A 26926-nucleotide genomic window follows, 5' to 3' on the forward strand; every position below is an offset into this window, starting at 1 on the left:
TGTAGAAAGTCTTGGCTGTGTAGAGGATATGAATTTCTTAAATTCCTGAGCTAATAATGCAGGAATGAAAATATTTCTGTGGCTTCAAACAGTATGGTGCAACATATCATAATGACACTGGAGCAAGGATGAAGACAGTCTTATTGTCTAAATCTAGGGCCACTTGATCATTAAAGTGATTATGTACAAAGTGTGGGTAGTGAGTGTGAACCTAAATGTCGTGTAAAATCATTAAGATAAAGATTTTGAGAGGAATATTTAGCTTACAGAAGATGAGTTGGTGTTCCTTGATAGAATTTGGGGTCTTAGTCTTCCATTTATTGTCTCTATTGTAGAAAGAGAATAAAAAGGTGCTTAGAGGAACCTTGGGCGTAGACTGTCTAGGGCTAGGGGGTTTGGTTCTGTGGTATAGCATTTGTCTAGCATGAATGAAGTCCTTGGCTAAATTAAAGAAAAGACAAACAAACTGCCTAGGTATGGATTTTGTGATAAGGTCCAAACTGTATTTTATCCAAATAAGCTGCTTTCTGCTTTGCCCTGGGTGGGTAGGAGGCATGCAGAAGAGCTTAGGGTACTCGCTCTTCTTATTGGATGGCAGTTCATGAAACAAAGTCCTTTGAAGAATACAAAACTTAGTACATCAGGATCTTGCACTGTTGCTCTTTGCCAGAAGACTTCTGGAGATTTAATCAGGCTGGACTGTAAGGAATACAAGCTCTCATTTTCTCAGAGTAGGAGGATGGGAAAGATTTCATTATCACAAAACTGTAGTTCAAACACTTGATATGGTTGCAAAATTCAGGCATATGAACACACATATTAATCATTAACACACTAAAACAAACACTGAAAGGAAATTAAATGTTCTATAATAGGATTCAAGTATGAGCCTGTGAGATAAAATGTATAATAGTCCTACAAGCACATCTATTGAGCTGAGTTTTTATACAGCCATAACTTCAGACTGTCACCGTGTAAAAATGCTTGTGACATAATATGGAAAAATCAGAATGCACATTTCCTGTGCCCTATGATTTTCACTAAAATATATACAAGCAAGATGAAAGTTCATAAAACTGCTTATATGAACTGTAGTGTAGCAGTCAAAATATAGGTAATTTTCCTGTTCTGCATTTTATGTTCTCAATAATGTTTTGTAGAGTTTGTGATTGAAAATAAGCTACCCAGCCTTTCGGGAGTGAAGTCTGAATTTTGAAAGTCTCATAAAGGTTTCTTGGTCAATATCCAGAAACCTATGGGCAGAGTCTGATTCCTGCTGTTTGGCTTCTACCAGAGCCTGGACCAATGTAAACTGAACTCATCTCAAAATCCTCTGTACTGAAGTCCTTTGCCTGCTAACTCCTTTATCCCTTTCACAGTCAGGAGACTGAGCTCTGCGTGTGTAGATGTGGTTGGGCATTGTGTCTGCAGTGTTACATTTGTGGTTGTCTCCTTCCATCGCCCCCTGTAGGAAGTGCATTTTCAACTGAGCACGGCAAGCTTCAACATCAGAAGGAATCCCTGAGTGAGTTGCGGAAGGAGTGCACTGCAAAAAGGTAAATGCAGCTGAGAATGACTTCACTTGGTGCTAAGCGTACTGTTCAGGGACATTAGGAAAAGCAGCATTTTAAAAGGCTGCTATTGGTTGACATCCCGTGTGTCTCAGCACCTCATTCACTGGCTCAGTAGATATCTGTGAATACCTACTGTGTGTCTATACTGCTCTAGAGCCTAGAAACATGGACACTGTTTCTTATTGCCCAAGACACAGCACTGTGGCTGCTATTTACCTCCTCCCTCCCCTCTTCTACCCTCCCCTCCCCTCCTCTATGTCCTTCCATTCCCTCCCCCATCCCCTCTCCTCTCCCTCCCCTCCCCTCCCCTTCCCTCCCTTCCCCTTCCCTCCCTTCCCCTCCTCTCCTGACTTCCATGCCACTTCTGGTTAGCTTGCTGTCTTCAGAAATTTCATCAAACTTCTGCTTCTTGGTGTCACATTTGATTTCCTCAGCAATACCCAGAATGTTTGTCTAATTACCATCTCTCCAGCTTTCTAGTCTCGTCTACTCACCACCCCAATGCTGCTATCAGGTTTTTCCTCTTAAAATACCATTTTTCCCCATATTTTCCCCTCCCAATATGGTGATTCTTTGCCTAATTTTCAAATATCCTTCAACAAGCTGGCATTATACAGCTATAGTTAATTTTAGTTTTTCCCTCAACATTAAATGATGACAATAGCAACCCCCCCACCCCCATAATTCATGGTCCCCTCTCTTCTTTGTCTTCCCTTCACTAGCTTCTGTGGCACATTCTGCCATGTCACATTTTTCTTTGAGGAACTTTACTAGGAGAGGACTCAAGAATCTTAGCCCTAGAACAAAACAGAGACTGGCTGTTCTCATCCCCCAGTGTGCAGATAGGAAAGCAAGGCTCTGCGAAGTTACTCTGTCCAGCTCACTGGCAGAGCCAGCAAGTGTTCACTGCTCTCCAGACAGAAGTCACCAGTGCTTTCCAACACACTGACTTCATAATACTTTTGACCCCAGATTTTCCCACAAGCAAAATTGTGTGTTAAGATTGAATTCAGTTCTGACACTGCCTGGATACCTCCTGACAGTTCCTCCAGCCTGACACCTGCAAGTAGATAACCTTCACAAACTCCAGATGGTGACCTTTGTTTGCCACCAGCCAGTTATAAATAGTGATTCCCACAAGCTCCTCCTTCACTTCAATTAATTGGTGATTTACTCAAAGGCCTCACAGACTCAGGGAAACCCTGATGTTCACTGGTATCCGAAGGGCTGCCAGTGACACAAATAGACAACCGGGTGGAGGAGGCTCTGCGTCCTCTCTGGGCTTGCCCTCCTCCAGGTACTGTCACCATCTGAAGCTCATGGACCTTGACCCTCAGAAGTGATGTAGGGATTGTTCTCCAGCCCCTTCATTGAAGGTGGTGTGAGTGCAGCTGAAAACTAACCCTCTGCTACTTGGGCTTTACTGTGTACCAGCCCTGTCCTTGGTGTGTCTACCCCAGCTCACTCATAAGCCTAATGAGATTACCACATAGGAATCATTAAAAATGGCAAAAAGTAACCCCCATCATTCAAAAAATTCCAAAGGAGTTAGATGCTCTGTGACTAGAAATTGGAGCAAAGTCCCCCACGTTAGCTAGTGTAACAGAGGCCCGTGGCAGCACCCCTAGCCTTCCCTCAGCTCTCGCCTGCAGTTTCTCTTCAATCCCTTTTGTTTCTAAGTTGCTAAGATGGGCAGGAAACAGTCTGTGGATGTTTTGTATTGGCCACATTTCCAAAGTCACTCGGGATGAGCTCCCATCTTACCTGATGCCTTGAGTTTTTGCTCAGCTGTTCATTTTTCTTGTATCACAGCACAGTGTTTCTTGAGAAGCTATAACATATAGCTGTGAAAGGATTCTTTGGCTTTCTTTTTTAAGGAATGCAGTATAGATTAAATTCTGAAATCAGCTTCACTAAGTTACTGGTTATTAAATGTTTACTAGGCCTTTCCCAATCTTATTATAAGTGAGTATAGTGATCGCTCACTATGATTTCTAGTGTTCCTGGCATGTAGTAGCAGGTGCTCAATGCATGGGTGTTTGGTTGTTACACCCTTGATAGCTTGGCACAGTGTTGGGTATACACAGTAGCCCACAGTATGAAGTTCACATAATTGACAAATTTTAGAATTGGGTCAGGACTCAGGGTGGCTATCATTCCTGCCCCAATGCTGAAATTCTTTGGCCAATTACAGACCATTTAATCTCTTCTGTATTAAGCAGGTAAAAATAAGTGTTAGAAATCATACAAGTGGGCCGGGTTGGGGGGTGGGGGTGGTGGTGGCGCACGCCTTTAATACCAGCACTCGGGAGGCAGAGACAGTCGGATCTCTGTGAGTTTGAGACCAGCCTGGTCTACAAGAGCTAGTTCCTGGACAGCCTCTAAAACCACAGAGAAACCCTGTCTCAAAAAACCAACCAAACAAACAAACAAAATAAATCATATGAGCATTTTTTCATGAATGTGCTTTTCCTTTTTCCTCACCAGAGAACTCTTTCTGAAGACTAATGCTCAGTTGACAATTCGTTGCAGGCAGTTACTCTCTGAGCTTTCCTACATTTACCCTATTGATTTGGTAAGTTTCAAATTTCTGAAAAGATTTTTTTTTTTTTTTTTTGGAAAGATGATTCCACTTGAAATTTCTTTTCAGTGAAAATGCCATCATTCTATGTGCTCTCTTGTGGTTTAGGAGAACATTAAGAATTAGCATCTACTTCAAACACTCACTTAGGGGAGCCAGGAAGGCAGCTCCACCCTCCAAGTGCTGGCCACACAAGCATGAGGATCCGAGTTCCATCCCTGGAACTCAAGTGGAAAGCTGGGCATGATGGCATGCTCTTGTCCCAGTGCTGGGAGGTGGAGACAGGAGGATCCCTGGACTCCATGATCAGTCTCCCCAATTAGCAAGCCCCAAGTCCTATTGAGGACCCTGGCTCAAAAACAAGGTGGACAGCTGTCTTGAGGAACATCTCCCAAAGTTGACTTCTAGCCTCTCTCTTACACACACACACACACACACACACACACACACACACACACACACACTTACACTTAACTGGCCTCAGATTCCATACTTTAAAGTTTGATTGTTTTATATGTCAATTTGATGGATAGAAATGCCAAATTATTGCTAGTTCCTTCAGAATCCTTTTATTCAACCAGTTATCCACTATTACTGATCCGTCTTTTCATGTGTATGCACTGCTTTAAAACATAATTGCTGAGTGACCTGTGTGTATTGGTATTCATTATGGTATTCCTGAGGTAACTGTCATTAATTCATTGATTTTGAGTCTATTTTTTTAAATTAGTATAAAAGGTGATAATGAAGTAAAACTAATTAGGGTTATTATTTAGAAAACCAAGTCTGTTAAATTTGATGGTGTCTTTGTTAATTGTAACCTATGTAATAGACTGTTTTCAGAGGGAAAAAAATAGCATTTGAATTTGCTCACAAATGGATATGTGTTAGCCAGAATTTTTTTTTTTTAAATAGATATCATGTGATTCGGGCTTCTTCAAACATTCTATGCAGCTAGGAATGACCTTTGAACTCCTAGTCTTCCTGCTTCTTTGTCCCAAGCGTTAGGACTACAGCTGTGCACCACCACCTCCGTGCCCGGCAGGAAGATGTTTTATGGTGTTACTTTCACGTGCCCTTTTCTTTGGATGGTGCACGTGTGATTTTACTGTGAAAATGTCAAGCATAACAAAATGCAGGAAAGTGGTGTGGCAGTCACTGTGTATCATCATCAGCCTGAACAGTTCCCACGCTATCCTTCATCTCAGAGGGTGATATTGACACTGGCCCTGCTGATTTATAGATTTGACTTGATGGCTTCTTTGCTTTTCAGAACAATGAATTAATTTCATTCTTCGATTAAATTCACAGAACGAGCATAAGGATTATTTTGTATGTGGTGTCAAGTTGCCCAATTCTGAAGACTTCCAAGGTATTTTATTTCTCTTTTACTTCTATAGATTTGGTATATGTAATATGTATGGGAACACAGTTATGTTGGTAATGGATACCTAGCAAATTGTCCAAAGGGGATTTTAAAATTTCTGCCTCTTTCCAGTTAGAGGGACATAGAATCTGCTTCTCTGGTAGGAAATGTAACAAAATATTTGGCCTAATTTTAGAATAAATAATTATTGAACCTTGTATTTGAAAATATAAAAAAAAATAATGATCTTCAGTTATCAGGCTGGTAATTTCCTGGTCTTTTTAGTTGGGTTTTATAAAAATCTGTGTATTGCTAGGAGCAGAGTTAGAGCATGCATTAGTCTGTTGTTTATAATCATTTCATTACCATTCTGAAAACTATTTGAAATTTTATCTTGTGATGTTTCTATTAGCATAGCTTTAATTTGTTGAATTCTTGCTTCTCTTTTTTATATTGGAGAGATTATAGAATTCAGATTCAAAATAGTTCCTATATTTTGAAATCTTTTCTTTTTTCTAGTTTCTATAAAATATACCAAAGATAAGAGTGTACATATACCTATACATATGTATACCAGCATATATATATTACATGCTTGTATTAATGTGAGTGCCGGGGATCTGAACTCATGTTTGTGCAGCAAGCACTGTATTTACCCATTGAGCCATCTCCCTGTACTCCAGTTCCTGGTGATCTAGCATCAGGCATGGACATGATATACAGATATATGCAGGCAGAACACACATGCACATAAATTAAAATAATAATTAAAATATATTTACCAAGTATCTATATGCCAAACACTGTGCTGAGTTCAGAGGGTGTAATTATTGAAAAAGGCAAACATGTTTTGTTCTTCCATGGAACCTACAGCCTACTGAAGGAAACAGCCAATCAATATGGATGTAATTAATAACCAGATACTTAACAAGACAATGTGTTGTCAGACAGTGAGAGAAGCTACTTTAAATATTTGAAGAAGACCACTCTAAGGAACAACACTTAACACACAGTTTCAAAGCTAAAAGAACTAAATAGGCTATAGCTATAGAAGGCTTAAGTTCAAAGGTCAGAGGTCATAGTAGAGGGGGCCTTGAAAAACTCAGGATTGGCGTATTGTATTTGCATCGGTAATTCCTTGGGATGAGTGGATGAGATGACATTTGAAAGAGCTTTTCATATAGGAAGTCCTCAATAAACATAATTGGAATTACTTGCAAATAGGAGAGGAAAGAAGATCAGATCTATGTGATTGGAACGCAGTAAGCACCATGGGAAGAGGGTTAGAGAGGGGAAAGAGAGGTCAGCAGGGCCTTGAGGCTGTTGGAAGGAGTTTCTGTTCCTTTCTCCGTTTATGGCCAATGCCTGAAGGGCTTCTGAGGGACTGGCATGCACTGAGCTTTGCTGTGCTTCCCTCTGGCTGCTGAGTAGGGAGTGACCTGATGGAAGCAGTGTTAGTGGTGCTCTCTTACCCTTGCGGTCCACCCCCCAAGTTTCTTGATTCTATTTTGGTTTTCTTTGAAGTGCCTTGTTTCTCATTGCTTCAGTGGCTATCTACACTTAGAATGCTCAGTAAAGCCAAATCCATCCCCAGCCCTTTAAAAATGCACGGTAGCCCTTCACTGAAGTTGCTGAAGAGTGAAACGAGAGATAAGATGAAACATATGTTTAATTTTAGTCTAAGGTCCTCTTCAGTCCACTCCCCATGTCCCCTAGTTATCAGTAGGTTTAAGAAGGACATGTGGCAGTATTGTGTTTGCATTCTGTGGACATGTATGTAGTATAACAACATTGATGCCCTGTTGGTTCTCAACTATGCCAGATGCCAAATGACTATGAAGAGGATTAAGATATTGATCTGGCCTAGGGAAGATTGTAGTCCTGTAGTGGGCATCAGCTATGTAATCAAGACAGGCAAGAAGTGATTATTATTAAATACATAGTCTATGTTAGAGACTCAAAGTGGGACTATTTCCCTTGGGGGACCAGGAAGACCACTTCATAGAACCAGGAAATGCCTGAGCTGTCTTCAGAAACAACTCATGTCCCTGTTGACAGGAGGGTAAGAGGGTGATTTAGGCCAGGTGAGTAGAAACACAGTAACATCAACCGGAAACTGGTCAAGTGCCTGTATTTCCAACACTTAGAGGCAGGAAGAACAGGCATTCAAAGCCAGCTCCCACTACATGAAACTTTGTTTAAAAAACTGCAGAGAAATACAGTGGTGTTTGTAATGATAAGTCTTTCCGCCAAGCCACCCAAGTCCTGCTGCCATGTGGGTGCTTTCCACCAGGCCAACCAAGTTCCTCCTGCTGTCACGTTAAGGTCCCAAGTAACACACAGAGACTTATTAGGTACAAATGCTGCTTGGCCAATGGACTACGATTTCTTATATGCTAGCTCAGTCTTAATTATCATAAATCTATATATTTTATAAGACTTATCGAGGATGCCTTTCGCTAGTACCCTCTCTTGCCAGTGGATCACATGGTGACTTCAGAGCAGAGACCAGGAGGAAGAGCAAGAGAAAAGGAAGGACTTCCTGTTTGTGCCTGCTTATATATGAGTCTGACTGCTATGTCACTTCCTGCCTGGATCACAACACTTCTTTACTACATTTCTCAGAATCCTCCTTGACTCCTAGTCCTGCCTAACTTGCTTCTTCATTGGCCAACAGTACTTTATTCAACAACCAATAGAATAAACATGTACACAGAAGGACCTCCCCATCAGGTGTTTGATGTTATGTTACTACTGTAGTCCTGTGAGACTCCTTTTGTTGGCAGAGAATTGCTTTAGGGATGTTGTTTATTTCAATTTGACAGAGAGAGAGAGAGAGAGAGAGAGAGAGAGAGAGAGAGAGAGGGAGAGAGAGAGAGAGAGAGAGAGAGAGAGAGAGAGAGAGAGAGAGAGATTGAGGCTTCAATAATTCAAAAATTTCCCACTTAACTGGTGGCAAAGTTGAAGTTAACCCTAATCTGCCTGAATCTAAGGTCTGTCTTGTTCCTGTCATGATGTCATTTTCTTTCTTCTCTTTAAATCATGACCCCTCTCCCCCTGCCCAGCCTTTAAAGACTTAGGGTGCATTTTGGGAGAGGTTCTAGAAAAGCAGCTTCCAACTGGTTTTCTCATGATGTTCACGAGCCTCTGCTAGGTAGGGATTAACACTGCATGGGTCAGTAATGTTTGGGAAACTCCACCAAGGGGCCCAGTATTTATTATGCTTTTCTGAATGGGTTGTTAGAGTGTGTCAGAGAGTGCTGGACACAATGGGAGGAAAGTGTCCAGAAAAGAATGTTCATCTGAGTTCCATTGACTGAGACACTTAGTTTAAAAAGAGAAAAGAAAAAAAACAAAAAAAAAAACCAAAAACCCCAGTGTTTGCGCTTTTGTGTTTTTAAGTAATCTATAACACGAGAACCCTTTGTGGTAATGAGACCCAGATGTCCTCTGTATCTGTGTCCCTTCATGCAGGCATGATTTCTTGGAAAGGAGAGTCGTATGTCAAATACTGTCTCATGGAGAACATGGAATGGTTCCATAAATGCTATGGCAGTGATTAGAGTCTTAACTATTTTGTCCTGTCTGAATCAGTATGCTTGGTTCCCTAACAGACAGGCTGCCTCAGGGATTGGGCAGGCAGGATGGTAAGAGCTTTGAGATCACTCACTGTGCTGGTATGCGTTACACCACAGTTTGTTCAGCATATAGCTCAAAGGAACATTGAATTGATGTAAATGTTTGTGTAGCTGTTTGTGTTTGTGCATTTTTTAATCATAGAAATTACACAAAATCTCCAACTTTGAGTGGTGTCTTACATTTTAAAAACAAATACAAAGCCAGGCAGTGGTGGCCCACACCTTTAATCCCAGCACTCAGGAGGCAGAGGCAGGCAGATCTTTGAGTTCGAGACCAGTCTGGTCTACAAAGTGAGTGCCAGGACAGGTTCCAAAGCTACACAGAGAAACCCTGTCTCGAAAAATAAATACCTATTATGAGGGATCTGTGGGTTTTTGATTTGCTTTCAAGCTCTTTGAACCCTGTTGAATTAGTATCATTTCACATACCTAAATCTTACAGTTCCTTCCATTGCTCCCAAACCCTCCCCTCTCATTCTGACTTCTCACCAACAGAACTATCATTCATGACCTTTCTACTCCCCAGAGCAGCATAGGAAACCTACACCTCTCCTCTTGTTAGGTGTTGTGGATGTCATTATTGCTTGCTGGTAAAGCACACCTCAGAGGGCCATGTTTTGGCTTTGGCAGGTAAAAAGTCTTTCAAATCTCAGAAGGCTGGGAACCTTAAACCTTTTGGTCTTCAGCTAAAATGATTGGCAACAGAATGTGACATTTGAGGTTGCATGGCCTGCAATTGCCATAATTAACCACATGAGCTCACATTTTCCCACTGGAGGCTCAGTGGTCATGGGGTGATGAAAGTGACTTCCCTACCAGGAGGTGGTTTTCCTTTTGAGGGTATTGAAATGCTCCTGGGCCCTGTAAGGTTCCACCCGTGACCCTTTTAAAATGCTTTTAATATAAAGCTTCAATATTGGAAATCCAACACCACAGTGTTTAACTGTGGGGCTGGTGGAGCGTGATGGCCTGGAACGGGAAACATCGTAGGGTGTTTAATAGGGACAGCAGGGAGCCCTGTGGCAGCAGTGGTGAGCCTGATCTGAAGGTCACTTCCAATGTCATTTAACTCTGTTGTCCACTATCCCTTTTGATTTATTTTTCATTTCTATGCATAAAATTCTCTTTGAGATGCCTTTTGGATGTCTAAGCAAAATTGGTTTTGCTCACTGTGGGAAGGTGATGTGAGATTGGGTATTTGTTCTCTTAATAAAAATATATATGTAATGTAAAAATACGCAAATGTAACTTTTCTTGCCATTATCCTTTAGTAATATGAGAAGCATGGAGATGCTTGAGGTATTAGCCATTAGCAGTTTGTATTTGAATTCTTTGGAAGGCTCATTTAAAAGGCTTTTTGTTGAAAAATTTCAAACCCTTTTCTACTTGGTCATTTAGGAAGGAAATATTAAATCCATAAAGGGAAGTGCCAGTGTTGAATAGTGTGAGCCCCTCTAAGTCTTCCTCTTCCTCTCCCTTTGAAAGAAAGTTCTTTTCAACACAAGTCCTTTTGCTCTTAGCAATGGTTTCAGTTTGGTGGCTTTGCACTTTCTAAAAAGCAGGAGGCAGAGCTCAGCTGCTGGGAAGGCACCTCCAGTCTCATCTGTGACTCCAGACTTAGGTATTTGGAGAGCAGCATATTTTGAGGCATAGAAGCAGTTTTCCCATTCACTCCATTGCTTATGGTTTTTACCAATATGATTTTGACTAAGCTGTCCCAACTGGACCTCCTCTTTGTCAACAGTGAGTTGATGGTATTACATGCTTTGATATCTAAGATTTCTCTTAGCTTTAATATCCTGAGAGAATTCATAATGTGAAGCATTTTTTTAGTTAGAGAAATACCCCAATCAGTGTGAAGTGCTTGCCATTTAAGCATGAGGACCCGAGTTCAAGCTCCAGGACCCATGGTGGTGTATGCCTGTGATCCCAGGGGTTCAAGTCTACCTAGTTAAACACACACACACACACACACACACACACACAGTCACGTACTTTTAGTCACCAGTATAGAATTATGTGCAGGTTTCTATAGAGGCAAAATTGTTAATAATCAAAGTATTTGGCTGTACCTGAGGCAAGAGGACACAGTCTCTAAAAATAACTAGGATCTTAATTAGTAGTGACTCTGTAGTCATCTGAAATGAATGCTGTTCCACTTTTTCACGAAGTTGTTTGGAAAGAATGGCAAATTCTGGCTGTGAAGGATTTTTATGAAGTACTACAGAAATGGGAGATTGCAGACTTTCTTGAAGATTTATTTTTATTATTTTTAATGATGTATGTATATCTGTGTCTGTGTGTAGTTATGTGCATGTGTGTGCAAGTGCCCAAAAAGGCCAGGAGGCATTGGATCCTCCTGAAGCTGGAATTACAAGCAGTTGTAGGCCACCTGATGTGGATGTTGGGGACAGAACTCAGGTGCCCTGAAGCATGGAGCCCTCACAGACTGTTTATGGTTCTTTTCTGTTAGTACAAAAGTGTGAAGACCCTGGGACGGTGTATATGACAAGTGCCTGATAACGTTCTAGAACTCTGAGTTATGCCAGTGTTTTAACAAGGAGGTTCTGCGATAGTGTGGGAGAGTGGGCAGGGACCAGAGAGCTCGGTGTCTGGCCAACTTACCAGCTTTGTTTCTTTGGACAGTTCTTTGGTCCCTTTGAGCCTCAGTTTTTGTTTTGTTTTTATTTGATTTTAATCTGTAAAATGGATGAGATAATATATTAAAGAGGAGTCCCGTTTAGTATTTGTTGGTGAATGAATGACTATCGGATATAAAGTATTACTGCAGACAAATTCTAGGAAGTGTTATTTGTATACAGGATGGTCAAAGAGAAACTAAGCAACTGATGTGTAGGCAAGGGCAGAGACGTCACTGTGGAAGGGGCGGTGTGGTGGCATTCCTGCCATGAGAGGCTAGCGCACAGATATTGAATCTGTAAACAGAACAATATGAAAAATAGTGCTAATAATTGACGTTGAAGGTGTCCTTGGGAGCCAGGCCCAGTGAGGCCACAGTCACTGCCATCATCTCATCCCTCTCTTAGTGGCTGGGATGGCCCAGATCATGTGTTAAATCTTGATGCATACTGGGGAGGCAGTTTTACTTTTCTTCCCTCCTAGGGACATGTCTGTTGCATTATTCAAGTTATGGGAATAAATTACTTTATTTATTAACTTTTGTTTAATTAATAAATCATTTATTAACTTTAGGTGGGAGCAGAAATATGAATGATGAGTTTTTAGAATATAATTTGTTTGTAGTTTTTTGAAAGCCAAATGCTTTTGTTTGTATGATACATGTGTTTCTCCCTGTAGTTACTTCCACCTAAATTATATGATTAGATTCGTGAATAAACAATATGTTTGTTTGTTTGTTTTATCTTCACTTCACTATGGACCATATTTTCCCTTTCTCCTCAAAACTCCTCAGGCTTATTTATGCAATATATCCTTATCAATGTCCAAAGCATACCCCATAAGGAGGTAATGCGTTCTTTTACTTCACTTCAGAATTAATAATCTTGTACAGCTTTTAAACTGTGTTACATTAAAACCTCTGACTAATCACGTTATGTGATGGACTCATGTATTACTTCCTCACATTATAAGGATGGGAAAGAAAGTAATGTCTCTTTGGGTACACTAAGAACTCTTGCATAAAATGTATATCATGTGTTGACCTCAGCACACTAATTATTGGGAGATAGCTTTAAGAATAGTAGGTGAAATTTCAAGTCTTGTTAATATGTTTAGATTTGCACAAATCCACGCAATTTAGATAAGTGATTAATATTTTACTTCCCACATATTTGCATAAGACCTCCTCAGAGCTACACTTGTAAGGTAAATGGTTGTTTTAACTTCCTCTGTTTTTGAATTTACAGCAAAAGATGATGGAAGCATTGCCGTTGCCCTTGGTTACACTGCACATTTGGTCTCCATGATTTCCTTTTTCCTACAAGTACCCCTCAGATATCCCATAATTCATAAGGGGTCCAGATCAACAATCAAAGATAATATCAACGACAAGCTGACTGAAAAGGAGCGAGAGTAAGTGTCTTTCTTGTTTGTTGTTAATATAAGCTGATTGGAAACATGGGTAAAATGGTGAGTATATTGGAAATGTGAAGTATCCTCTAATTGAGGACAGTTTCTGTGTGACCTGTAACTTTTGTAAAGCACACCTTGCAACATGGCAACAGTGTCCAAAGCAAACAAATTGTGGAGCAGGAAATATGACTTAGTGGTAAAGTGCTTGGCTAGTCTGTGTTGAGGTTTTGTTTTGACCCTTAGCATTGGAAATGAGATTTAAATAGCCTACAGGTAAAAGAAGAAACCATAAAGAAAGTATAAAGTTTAAATTGAATGGTAATGAGAATATAGTATGTCAAAGTTGGTGGAGTATAGCTATATCTGAGCTCAGGGAAATTTATATCTAAGTACATGCACCAGAAAAGGTATTTGAAAGTAAATTATCTAACTCTCAAGTGAAGCAACTGAAGAACAATTAGCAAAACCCCTGGAGAGAACGCGAAAGGAAGTAGTAAAGGTAAGAGTGGACCTTAGCTGGGTTGCTGTGCAGTGTGCTAATGTAGAAGAAGCACAAGGCCTGGTCCTTTGAAACAACAGACCTGTCCATGCTCAAGGCCCTGGAAGGGTGAATTTAGAAAGAAAAGAGAGAAGATGGAATAACAGCTTGAGAGATGAAAAAAGGCTACAAATGCATATATAGGCATTGGAAAGTAAGGAGATGGTGCAGGCAGCTTTAATACATTATAAATTCTAGTCAAATGGCTTGATTTCTAGAAAGATAAATTTCCAACACAAACAATTGGCATTTAGAAAAGACCAGAGTAAGCATGGTCTGTGAGTTGTAATTCCAGCAGCCCCAGCTCCTTGGAGGTGGGGTAGGGCAAGAAAGAGAAGGGCAGGGGAGAGAAGAGGAGGGCAGGGGAGAGGAGGAGCAGTGACCTGGCTGGGAAAAGAGATATGGAATATTCTAGTGAATTATTCTCAAAATCTGGCTATGCATTAAAATCATCTTGCAAGCCTTAAAAACTGAGCTTTTGACCCCTAGATTCCTGACAATCCCCCCCCCCCTTCCTGGAGATCCCCACTCTATTGGTAGCACTCAGATATGAGTAATTTTTAAAAAGCTTCAGTGGTGGTTCTGATGTATAATGTGATTGAGAACCACTGTCCTAGATTAGGAAGATCTCATTTCCATGGCATGAAAAATTAGGTATTGCTAAGTATATTAGGGAACTTGAAAGGAGTTTAGCATCACTGTCTTTAGGGGTAAAACAGGCTGTGCAGAGAGAGCACCAATGGCATAGCTTAGCAGTGTGGCCAGCTCTCCACACCCATGGGTTTAGCAACATTCCATTACAAGTATGGGGGGGGGGCAGTTGTGTCTATATTAAACATGTACCCTAAACAGTGTAGTAAAGCAACTACTTTTAAAGATTTTTCTCTTTTTTTTTTATTTTTAACTATGTGTACATGTGGAGGGGGTGTTACTTAGGAGGCCAGAAGTCTTCAGATGCACTGGAACTGGTGCTCTAGACAGTGGTAAGCTGCCTGATGTGGGTGCTGGGGCCCAAATTCGGTACCTCTGCAAGAGCAGGGTATGCCCTTAACTGCTAAGCCATCTCTCCAGTCCCGGTATAACCGATATTTAACCACCATTCAATAGTGTTGCTCTAGCTGTTTATTTGCAGGTGTCGAGTATCCATTCTGTTCTTTTGTGCAGCAGTGGGGTTGCTGGGACATGTGTTTGTCATCATATAGTAGGACTTAGGAGTGACTTAAAAATACTTTAAATCATACAGAGAGTATGTGTGGGCTGTATGCAATACCATGCCCTTTATATAAGGGACTTGAGAATCATGGACTCCGGCAACCAGGAAATCGGGTGGGAATCAGTCTCCCTCAGACATTAAGGGATGATTATATGTCTGGAAGTACAATGGCTCTCAGCTAAGGAGTTCTTGAAGAAGTTAGATCAGTACCTTTTCCAATGTTGTGATTGACTTGAGCCCAAGTATGCTTTTCAGTTTCAAAAACATAAGAAATTGAATGAGAGCCTGTAATGTATATATTTGACAAAGGGAACATGAGGTTGTTTTCTTTTCTTAGATATTTTTTAAAAACAAATTTGAAATTCGTGTAACACAAAGTTCACGATTTAAGTGTTCAGTGTTATTTTAGTATATTTTCACCATTGTGCACCTAGCACCTCTATGGTTCTGAAACTCCAAATGCAGTTACTCCCTAACCCCTACCCATCTTCAGTCCCTGGCAACCATCAATCTATTTCTGTCTCTAAGGATTCTCCTATTCTGGATATTTTATATAAGTGGACCATACAATATGTGACCTTTTTCTTCCTGGCTTCTCTCAGTTAGCATAATGTTTTCAGTATGTGTCCATGCTGAAGCATAGTCGTACTTCATTCATTTTTATGGTCCAATAATTTTCCATCAAGTGTGTATACCACATCTTGTTTCCTCATTCACCTCTTGATAGACATCTGGGTTATTTCTACCCGTGGCTCTCATGAATAGTGTTGCTATGAATATTTACTCATAGTTGTTTGAATACCCATTTTCAGTTCTTTTCTTCACCTCCATGAAGTTGCTGAGTCATGCAGCAAATCTCTATCTTTGAGATAAAGGTTGTCCATCCTGCATTTCCAGATGTGAAGTGCCCCCCTTTGTGGTTTTGCTTTGTTATTTCCTTACCAAATGGTGCTTGTTTTCATTGTTTTTTTTTCTTATGCTAGTGACAATTTGTATGTCTTCTTTGATGAAGTGTCTCCTTATCTATTGCCCATTTTCTGGTTGGGTTTTTGTGTGTGTTTGTGTTTTTTGAGACAGGGTTTCCTTATGTAGGCCTGGCTGTCCTGAAACCACCTCTGTAGATCAGACTGGCCTTGGAACTCACAGAGATCTGCCTGCGCCTGCCTCCCAAGTGCTAGGATTATAGGCATGTGCCACCTCCACCCAGCAGGTTATTTGTTTTTGTTGTTAAGTTGTAAAACTTCTTCTTGTATTCTAGATATTAGACCCATATCAGGTAAGTGAATTGTAAACATTTTCTCTCATTCTGTGAGTTGTTACAATTTAAAGTGAAAACTTAAAGCCAATATTATGTGCCTTGGCATGTGGTAAGAGCAGGAAGGCTTCCATTGGGCCTCACTGTCAGTTCCCACTTGCCGAGGGATCATTGAAAGAACCAATCACATCCTACACCTGCAGCCAGGGTTCACCTCCATTTTTGATACTATAACCTTTGTGTGTCTAAACAGACCCCATGTCTAATCTGTTTGTGCTATTATAGCAGTGTGTGTGTGTGTGTGTGTGTGTGTGCGCGCGCGCGCGCATAAGTGTGCACGTGTGATAAACAAGGTATTTCTTTCTAATGGCTCTGGAGACTGGGAAGAGCCCTGGCATGTTCTCTGTCTACTGAGGCCAAGTCTCCCTCTTGCTGCACCCTCCAAAGAAGGCATATAAAGGAACCAGATTCCTCCTGTCCTTTTGTCATAACTTTAATCTATTCATGACAACAGAGTCCTTATAACCCCACCACCCCTTAAGAAAAGGCTCTACCTACTGACACTATTGAATTGGGGTTATATGTCTGGCATATTCATACTTAACAGTCTGATTGTTCACTCTTTTTCTTAAATGAAACCCCTAATCATGGTGTGCAGTGTCCTCTTCCTCAGTGGTGTGAGCACATGTGTCTGATAACCTGCTCTTAAGCCCATCGTTCCAGGATGAGATATTGTATATTTAACCATCACTGTAATGCTAGGGTGGCAATCTCCCTTCAATGAGTAAAGAGGAAACAATTAAAACCATCGCTTCACAGCCTTCTTGGTTCCCCCAGTGCATAGACATTTTTAATTTTGATAAAGTTAGTTTTTCTGTTGTCTCAGGTGCTTTTAGTGTCATATCTGAAACCCATCATTTGGTCCATGGTCATAAAGGTTTATCCTTATGTTTTCCTATACTAGTTTTGTAATTTTAATTCTTATGGATAGCTGTTCCATTTTTGGTTTTATTGTTTTTTTGATTTTTGTTTTTTTAATTTCTAGTGTGTTGAAAATGCTGTTCTTTCTCCCTTGAATGGCTTTGGCATCCTTGTTGCAAAAGAATCAATTGGTCACGGATTATTTCTAGACTCTTATTTTTATCCCAGTTGTCTATATGTCTGTGTTTATGCCAAGACCATGATAATGTTTGCAATTTTGAAGGGAAAGAACTCCAAATTTGTTCCTTTGCAGTATTGTTTTGGCTATTTAGGATCCTTTGCCATTCCTTAAGAATTGGAGGATCAGGCTTGCCAACTCTGAAAAAAGAAACCACTTTGATTTTGAAAGGGATTGTATAGAATCTATTGATCAGAGCAAAATTGTCAGCTTATTAATAAGTATTGGCATCTTATTGGTATTTAAAATAGTAACAGCTTGTCTTTATTTAGGTCCTTTTCAGTTCTTCTTGGCAATGTTTTTTACCTTTCAATATGCAATAAGTCTTGCATGCCCTTGGTTAAATATATTTCTGTATATTTTATTTTTGTCATTTCACAGATTGTTTGAATTTTCTATATGTTGTTCCATGTTGTCTGTGAACAGAAAAAAATCTGAATTCTTCCCGACTTGGATGCTTTTTGTTTTGTCTTGTTTTTCTTACGTAATTGCTCCTGCTAGAACTTCGAGCACGGCACAGCGTAACAGTGGGAATAGCAGGCATCTGTCTCTCCATTCCAAGAGAAAGCGCTTGGATCTCTGCCACTGAGTGCCATATTCTTCAGGCATGTCCCCAGCCGTGCTCAGGAAGTTCTTTGTTTTCCCTGTGCTTCTGCCATGAAGGGACACTGGGTCCTATCAAATGAGATGATCAAGGGGCTGCATTGCTTTCTGCTATCACTGTGGTGTACAGTACTCGTCAGTTGTTCATTCCTGTGAAAATTCCACTTGACCGTGCTCTATAATCCTTTTAACATGCTCTTAGATTCAAATTGCTGAGCTTTATCGACAGTTTTTACACCTGTACTTGTAAGCCTGTCATTTTCTGTTTGTTAACGTGCATCTGGTTTTAGACTCAGTAGCCTGGTCTCCTAAAATGAAAAAGGAATTGATCTCCACTCAAACTTTTTGGAGAGTTTGTGGGATCTGTTAATCCTTTCTTAAATATTTGTTTGGATGCACCAGTGAAGCCGTCTGGTGTTGGACTTTTATTTTAGAGCGGTTTCTAAGTCACTGAGAAGTTCCTTCTTATTATACATCTGTTCCAATTTTCTGCAATTACTGTATCACTCAGCTGTGTTTCTAGGTACATACCCATATCATCTTGCCTGTCAGTCTGATTTGTTGGTGCAGTTAGCTGCTCATACTGTTTCCTTGTCATTATTTTATTTCTGTGAGGCCTGTGTTGTCTCCAGTTTTGTATCTGATTTTAGTTATTTGTCATAGTTTAAAGGTTTGTCAATTTAGAGAACTATCTTTTAACTTCATTGATTCTATTGGTTTTGTATACTTTACATTGTAATCTATACTCTTTATAATAGTCTTCATTGTGCTGCCTGGTTTATTGTTTTCTTTTTCTAGTTTATACAATATATAATTGAGATATTTTAATGACAGTGTTGGCATTTATAAATTACTATATGTATTTTTGTGTGCTGTGTTTTGTTTTATTTGTCTCAACATATTTTCTGATGTCCATTTTATTTTTTTCATTAACCCATCAGTTAAGGAAATGCTATTTGATTTTATATATTTATTTTATAACTTTTTTATTTTCCTTCTGTTTTATCCTATTGTGACCAGCTATTTTTTTGCGACTGTTTTTAAATTAACATTTATTTTGTGAGTTATCTTGGAGTGTTTCACATATACTGAAGAATATATACTGAAGTGACTTATCTCCACATCGTGTGTGTGTGTGTGTGTGTGTGTGTGTGTGTGTGTGTGTGTGTGTGTGTGTGTCAGTGCAGTCTTCACATTCTTCTGGATGCTCTGCACATTGCTGATAGTGGCGTCTGAGCTCTCAACCTTTTGGTGTAAGGACATCTTTATCTTTTCTGTATTTGCTTTATGTACTTTATGTACTTTGCATTGCTGTATGCACTGTGTATGTGTCTAGATATCATCAACCCTTTATGGATTGACTCTTTTGTCAGTGGATAATGACCCGTTTGCCCTCTTAGATCAATTTTTTATTCAAAGACTTTTTTTTGCCTTAATTCAATAACTCATAGTTCTCTTTTGAGAATGTCTGAAGAGTTTTTTCCACTGGTGGGGGCAGAATTTTTTTCTTTGTTTTATTTTCAGTTGAAAAAATGGGGTGGTATAATTGGCAGGTACTTTTTGAATCTACAAAAAGACTTTGCAGATCTCTCAAGGATGGGCAACTGGGGTTTTTCTAGTGGGATTGTTGGAACCTGGGAAACGTGGATGCTGTCTTCACATTCATTTACTTGGTTTATTTGTTTGTTTTGTACTAAAGTTTATTCCTTTTGTAATTTCCTCTTTATTTGATTGAGTTTGATTTCTTTTAGCAATTGTATTTCTAAGTACAGAGAAATTGTGGTGTGTCCAAACTCAGATGATATTGAGCCAAGTTTATAGTCATTGCCTGTGGGTCTGATTCTCATGAAGATGGAGAGATGTTTTACTTCATGGTCTAGCACCTTGTTTTATGACCCATAGTGTAAAAGGGCTCACCACACAGGCCCCAAGTCTTGAGTCTTTTCCTTTTCTTTCCTTTTCCTTCCCTCGGCAGATCTGGAGGTCCATGAAGCTCCCTTTTAGCAAAACATTTAAGAAAAGACACAGGAGTCTGTGGAGTGGCTGTGAGCATCTTTGTACCTCTGTTCCCTCAGCCTGCTACATAGCTGCCAATGCCAGCTTGTTGAATGAATGAATGAATGGGTGAATGGGTGGGAATTTTTTAAATGTCATCTTGTTGAAGCAGATAGAATAATATGAATTTTACCGATATGGTGAGCTGAGCTCCTGAGATACACTGTTACAATGCCCATAGTGAAAATGTAAATGAAAGTTCCAGAGCCCTCATGTTGGAGTGCTGTAATTCTGTCTTCATTTCCATTACCCATTTTGGGCATTCTTTCCTGTCCACAACGTCTTAAACTATTTATCATTTCTATAAAAACTCTCAGCTTCCCCCCCAAAAAAAATAAAAATAAAAACTCTCAGCTTCCATTTATTAATTGACTTCATTTATTTCCGTGATAAAATATCCAGTAGTAGCAGCTTAGCAGAGAAAGGGTTTATTTCAGCTCACAGCTCAAGGTGCTTGCTGTCAGGGCAAAGAAGTCAGGACAGCAGGAGCTTGAAGCAGTCAGGCACACCATGTCAGGGATAGGGAAACACAGGAGTCCAATGTGTGAGCATCCTAGAGTCCTCAGTCAGGGACTGTAGAAGCCTTCATTCTTGAAAAGAATGCAGACTGTGTTCAGACTAAATAGTTCCCAGCTGGCCTGCTGCTAACTCTTCAGTTGCACCCCCATTTTGCTCTGAGTCATAACCCATGTTTGAGTGAAGCTGAGCATTTGGTTGTTCCAGACACCTCGTGCTACTTTTGACCTTGTTACTCATCGTCCATGCTGTCCTATTGCCTTTAATGCCTTCCCTAGCCACATTCAGAATCAAAATTGTAGCTGTACACACACCTTCTGCTCTCTGCAAGGCACTTCTTAAGCTCACATCTCTTGCCATTCTCTATGTTTTGTCCTCTAGCTCTCTCTTGTTACACATCTCTGAAATGAAGCACTTTGATGTGTGTGCTCACTGATCTTAACAACCACCCAGGTCGACTGTACAAGTGTGTCTTCATCTTTGTTGTTGTTAGAAGCGGGAGTTTTACCATATAGCCCAGACTCGTCTTCTGCCTCTACCATCTTCCTGCCTCTCTTGTAAGTTCTGGTGTCACATTTTGTACCAGTGTGCCTGGCCTTACTTGTTTTATTCTTGTCTGAAATATTTTCAATGTAGGAACTACATTTTTCAAAGAATTAAACTACTTCCATTTAAATGCTAAGATACTTTTGACAGTCAAAAAATAAGGTTTTTTTTTTTTCTTAAGTTGAGTTTGGAGAATAAAGGGATGTTCAGTTTTGCAAATGCTATTAGGTAATCTGACCCTCCACACTGTAGTCTACAGTCTTAACTCTAGATGCTATCGACAGGGCAATGGTTAGTCTCTTAGGACCACAGCAAGCTGTTCCCTTCTGTGATTGCTGTAATCCCAGGCCCCTGCAGCACTGCTGAACGGGTGGTGTTGGGAGTGAGAGCAAAGAATGTTTTAAAATGAGGAATCCCCATGGAAATTCAGGCAGGAGAGATCAACACAATAAAAATGCAGAAGGTGGTTGCTGGGTGAGACAGGAAATGAACACCTTGTGAAGATCTGGCATTCCGCTGAGAGGGAAATGTGGAGAATGAGTCAGAAGGAATGGCATGGCTATTTCATTGCTGACACTTGGAAGTATATTGTGTGTGTCACTTTTAATGAAGTGTGCCTTAGCAGTGCTGATGTTATTATCTGGATGAGGAAGTCTTCTCGAGTATTTTTGTCATCTCAGTTTTCTGCATCCAACTAAATTAAAATTCAGTAATGTAATGGGACAGTGGGACAAAAAGGAAAACCAGATGACGACGACATGTGGCCCCAACCTGAACTCCTGCTTTTCTGGTTTGTAGTATATTCAAATCATAATAGAGGTTCAGAAATTCTCAGAGGGGAGATGGAATGGAAGGATAATGTATTTAGTGACTGGTGGGCTGTGGTATAAGTGAAATCATGTTACATTATTACAATGCATGACATCATGTTTGTCACAGGTGGCCCCAGAGTAGCAGTGAGGTGTTCTGTGCACTGGCCTTTGCAGTCTTTCATATTATCTTATGACAGCATAGGTGCTGTGGACTCTGGCAAGGATCATCCAAGGCTTTGTTGATGTTTTATTAAAAGACAAACTATTGTTTCCTTTCATTCTTAGGCATTTTATGTTTTTGGTCAGCCAAGAATGGGGAGATGAGGACACTAAGAAGCCAGAGTCTACAGTCACTCTGTGGAGTAGTCTCGGAGTTGCGCTCCTTCATCTGCTGGTTCAGGTTCTGCAGTTTTAATTTGCCTCAGCAACTGTGGTCTAGAAAAGCAAAAAAAAACAAAAAAACATTCAGTCCTGAGGAATGTGCTATATTCTATAGATGGCCTGTCTGCGATGAGAGCCACTTTGTCAGGATACTCTGTGCTGGGTGTGCTGCCTGCCCCTGAACCACTCGTGGACATCTCAGTTAGCAGATCAGCTGTGCATACAGCAGTGCTTGGATCTGCAGACAGCCATTCTTGGTGTAGAAGGGGCTGATAACCAGCATGGGGCCAGGCTGGAGCATGCCTGCTGGAGGGCCAGCAAAAGCATGCTTGAGACATTGGTCTTTAGACATGAGCCAGTGCATATGGCAGCGGTTAGAAGTCCAGGCAAAGGCTAGATGGCACCAAAGGGCAGGTATGCTGGCCCAGAACAGCTGCTGCCCACTTTGCATTCACTGGCATGCAGTTCAAATCCCTGCCTGGTAAGTGATTTATTTGAAGTTGCTCAGTTGTTTTCTTTTAAATTTAATTTAATCTTGAAGAAAAAAATTCAAATTCTATTCAACAAAAGGCTTGAGTAGTTAATAAATTTACTCAAACTAGGCTTGAGTGGTTAATAAATTTAGTCAAAACATATGAATATATATTTATTTTGGATCACACTGACTATAACAAATATAACAAATTAAACATACAGTTGCTCCTATCTACCTAACAGAGATGAGCTACATTTGAATTATGGTATGGCCGTAGTTTTCATTATTTCTGTTTTTGTGATAAGGTCATACTGTGTAGCCCAGGCTGCCTCCAACCCCTGAGAACTGTGTATTACCAGCTCATACTAGTTTTGAAAGGATAAAAGCTGTGTGTTCTCAAGGAGAATTCATGTTTTCTCCCTTTATTCTCTGAGACACCTTTGGGAAGGTTCATTCTCTGAACATTTGCTTTATTCATCTAGCTCCTGTTTACTCATCTGAAAAACCAAAGATAACAGCCTCCAAGAAGTGTAAAAAGTACAAGAGAATCCATGCAGAGTGATCTGTACCTGTAGGTCCACAGTAGTCAGTTCATGTGTGTGCGTTCACCAACTCCACATAGTAGTTAGTTGAACTTTTGTTCCAGTAAAAATGAGATTCAGGTTTTTGGAATTAAAACCTCCTTGGCTTTGAATCCAGAAAGGATTTCTTAAATAAACCACAGAAATAGCCTATGCCATGAGAAAGTTTCTAAGTTCGGTTTCATATAAGAGGAAAAGCAGCTTGCTTATAAACAAAAGAAAACAGAATGAAAAAGTAAGCCACAGACAAGAGAAAATAAAGCCCACAGTAACCCAAGATCTGCCCAGAAAGTGTGAGTGAGTGTGTGTGTGTGTGTGTGTGTGTGTGTGTGTGTGCGCGCGCGTGCGTGCGTGTGCGTGTGCCTGTGCCTGTGCCTGTGCCTGTGCCTGTGCCTGTGTCTCTGTCTGTCTGTCTGTCTGTCTGTCTGTCTGTCTGTCTGTGGGGGGTTGTGCATAGGCAGCAGCATCTGACTACAACATAGCTGTGGCGGTCAGAAGACAACTTCAGCCACAGGTCCTGTTCATTGCAGGGTACCCCAGGCTAGCTGGGGATTCTCACAGGTGGCTTGGGATTCTCCTGTCTCTGCCCCATCATTGCATTGTAGGAGTGCTGGGATACAGATGATACTCTGCCTGCCTTTATGATTCAGACTCAGGTTCTCACACTTGCAAGGCAAATGCTTTGCCTGCTGAGCCATCATCTTGGCTCTAGAATGTATTATTTACATATCTTTACATTAAAGTAATAGGAGCAAACAGCTAATGGAAAATGGATGTAGTGTTTAAGAAGGTGTTATAGCAGAACAAACCTTAAGTGTCTAATAATACAAGAAAAATGACCACACTAATAACCAGAAAAATGCAAACTAAACCCAGGAGAGGCCAGCAAAATGGCGCTTGCCACCATTTCAGATCTGACAATCTGAACTGGGTCCCCAGAGCCCATATGATGGAAGACACATGTGCACCCACAGACACACACAAATAAATAAATGTAGTCATTTTTAAACCAGGATTCATTGTTTTATGTCCCTCAAACTGCCAAAAACTAGTGTCTATTTGAAGCCAAATTTATGGGCATATAGAGGAGAGATAACTCCTTTGGTAATGACCTTTTCATTTAGTTCATCTGTTTCAGAGAGTTATTTAACAATACAGATAAATCTACACAGTGCTCTCCACCTGACACTCTGCTGTCACAAAGTGTATCCATGTGCCAACACCAACTGCCAGTACCTATGGATATTTAAGCAGGTTGCCCCTTGGCCTTGGTCGTCTCTGCTCTTCCAGAGACTCACACACAGTGGTGTGGCTAATGTTTGTACTAACCTCCTCAGAATCTCCATTTCTGTACAACATTGTTTGCTTTACTTATTAAAAGGCTTCCTTGAGACTAGACTCCATGTTTCTTAGGCATAGCTCCTTCTTCCCTTCACTGTGAGCACGGTGTTGATGTGGGTGGCTAGTTTTGCTCATAATCATACATTTTCATATGTCTTTTAGCTTCTGGATTGGTTTTAAATTTATAGCAGCGGGTCTCCATATTTCCTTTTGAGCCAAGACTGGTGTTAATAATGCCTAGAATGTTGAGTGCTCCTCATATTAATAGAAACCTTTTTAAAAGATGTAGAAAAGAATTAATTCTTCCCATGATGCTTGTTAGTGACTCCCATTACTATAAATGATGGCTCCCAGGCCCATGGTGTGGAGAGTCTACTGATGAAATACTAGAAGTGTTAACTGTAGTTAGCTATAGGAACTCACTGTTGAAGTTAATTAAACACACCAATAAGCAACTGAAGCGTTTTATTATTTTAATTTGTATAAACCTAAGTTTGGTAAGCTGAGAAGTGGCAGATCACTTGGAGTTTGATTGACACCCCATACTTAAACTTTTTTAAATGTGTGGATGACACATGAATTTATTCAGGCAACTTCTCTTGCAAAATATTCCACAGGTGTCATATTTATTTTTGAGTAATGGTGCAGGATTTTGTCACTTCCAGCCTAAAAATTTTGTTACTAAAAGGAAACCTTTCAGAAGTCACCTCCTAGTAGTGAACTTGATGAATGATATTCCAGCTGAAAGATGTAAAGAATTTTTTTTATTATTTTGTGGTTTCTGCATAAATCACAAAATGAGAGGTTCATAAGTTGGTTAAAAAGAACTTGGTAAATAGCATGCTGTTTTTCCTCAGAGATTTTAGGGGATGCTGGTCCTTTCTGAGAGGATGCAGATTGGCTACATTTCACTGAAAGATACTCTCCCACACAAATTCTACCTCTTTGCAGACTGTAATGGAGAGAAAATTATGATCGTAAAGAAGAATGTAACACCTAAGCTGGCTGTGATGTCACTCAGTGATAGAGCACTCGCACATAGTATGTTTAAGGTTTCTGGGTTCAGTCCCAGCATAGGGGGCAGGGATAACATTAGCCCCTGTGACACTGGATTCAGCAGGTGGCAGATGGGTCTGGAATTGTGATCCTTTAAGAGAACAGAGGAGGAAACCTAGGCGTCATTGAGCCACACATGAGATGAGCAGAGCCCAGCCAACTTTTTTGAGGCTAAGAGCTAGGAGCCTGCTTCCCTATCAGGGCAAAGCTAAAGACCCTCTGCATTTCTGCCTGTGATGGGGGAAGAAAGCTGGATATACCTGTATGTATATACCCTATGGTGCCAATGCTATACTGTGTACCAGTCCACAGCAAAATACCTCAAGTGGGGACAGTTTCATCACCCAGAGGGCAGCGTGCCTCTGACTGGGGGCAAAAGAGCATGCTGTGACATCTAGAGGATAGAGGCCAGGCATGCTGTTTTCTATTCTGCAATGTACAGGGCCTCTTCTGCTGCCACAAACCAAGAATTATCTGGTCCCAAGTGTTAGTGGTGCTGTTGTGAGAAACATTATAGGACAGTGAGTTACGAGCAGTCCAAGGCAACATGCAACTCCTTGTCTAGAGGGAGTGCGCACAGGATAAAAAACTCAAAGAGGAAACCAAGGCCTGTGGGGAAAGGGGTAAAAAGAAGAGAGTCCATGCATTGAGGAAACAGAAATAATAGAGATCTAAAAAAAGATTTTGAAGAAAGGATAGCGAGAATTCTCAAAAGATAAAGGAGGAAATAACATCCATAAAACTCAAGTCAGAGTTCATGAAAGAAATGGAGAGCTGTGGGTGTGTGACTCAGAAAAGTGGCCTGAAAGGAACTCAAGTTACCGTAAACTCAGGCTGAAAGGCAGAGCAGCCACACTCAATATACACCGCACACCACTCTGATTTGTTAATACTGTTTCTGATATTTTCCTCTAAAACTGTTGGCATTTGAAGTCATCCACTGCAGGGTATTGAAAATCTATTTTCCTTGTACATTATCAGATGTAATCTGCCAGCAATCAAGCAGAACAGCTTTGGCCTGTACGGCTGGAGTGCACAGATAGCAAAGCCAAATCTGCAGCAAGGAAAGCTATTAAACCGCACTTTACAGTACAAGTGTTGACATGGAATAGTGGAGAGACAAACAGTAACATCGGCAGGCAAAAATGGGTTGGTGCAAGCTACTTGACATTAAAAATGATAA

General features: G+C 40.5%; 1 protein-coding gene across 4 annotated transcripts in view; it reads left to right on the top strand.

The window, feature by feature from the left end:
- The window catches only part of Uvrag (UV radiation resistance associated), a 253318-nt gene that overhangs the window by 137874 nt on the left and 88518 nt on the right, over positions 1–26926 (top strand). For all 4 annotated transcript variants that reach the window (XM_027407741.2, XM_035442366.1, XM_027407740.1 and 1 more), the window contains 4 exons: positions 1472–1556; positions 4062–4149; positions 5467–5527; positions 13047–13212. In XM_027407741.2, the coding sequence (XP_027263542.1) occupies positions 1472–1556; positions 4062–4149; positions 5467–5527; positions 13047–13212 (400 nt within the window). The remainder of the gene's footprint in view (positions 1–1471; positions 1557–4061; positions 4150–5466; positions 5528–13046; positions 13213–26926) is intronic.

This window comes from Cricetulus griseus, chromosome 3 (genome assembly GCF_003668045.3).
Source record: "Cricetulus griseus strain 17A/GY chromosome 3, alternate assembly CriGri-PICRH-1.0, whole genome shotgun sequence".
Lineage (NCBI taxonomy): Eukaryota > Metazoa > Chordata > Mammalia > Rodentia > Cricetidae > Cricetulus > Cricetulus griseus.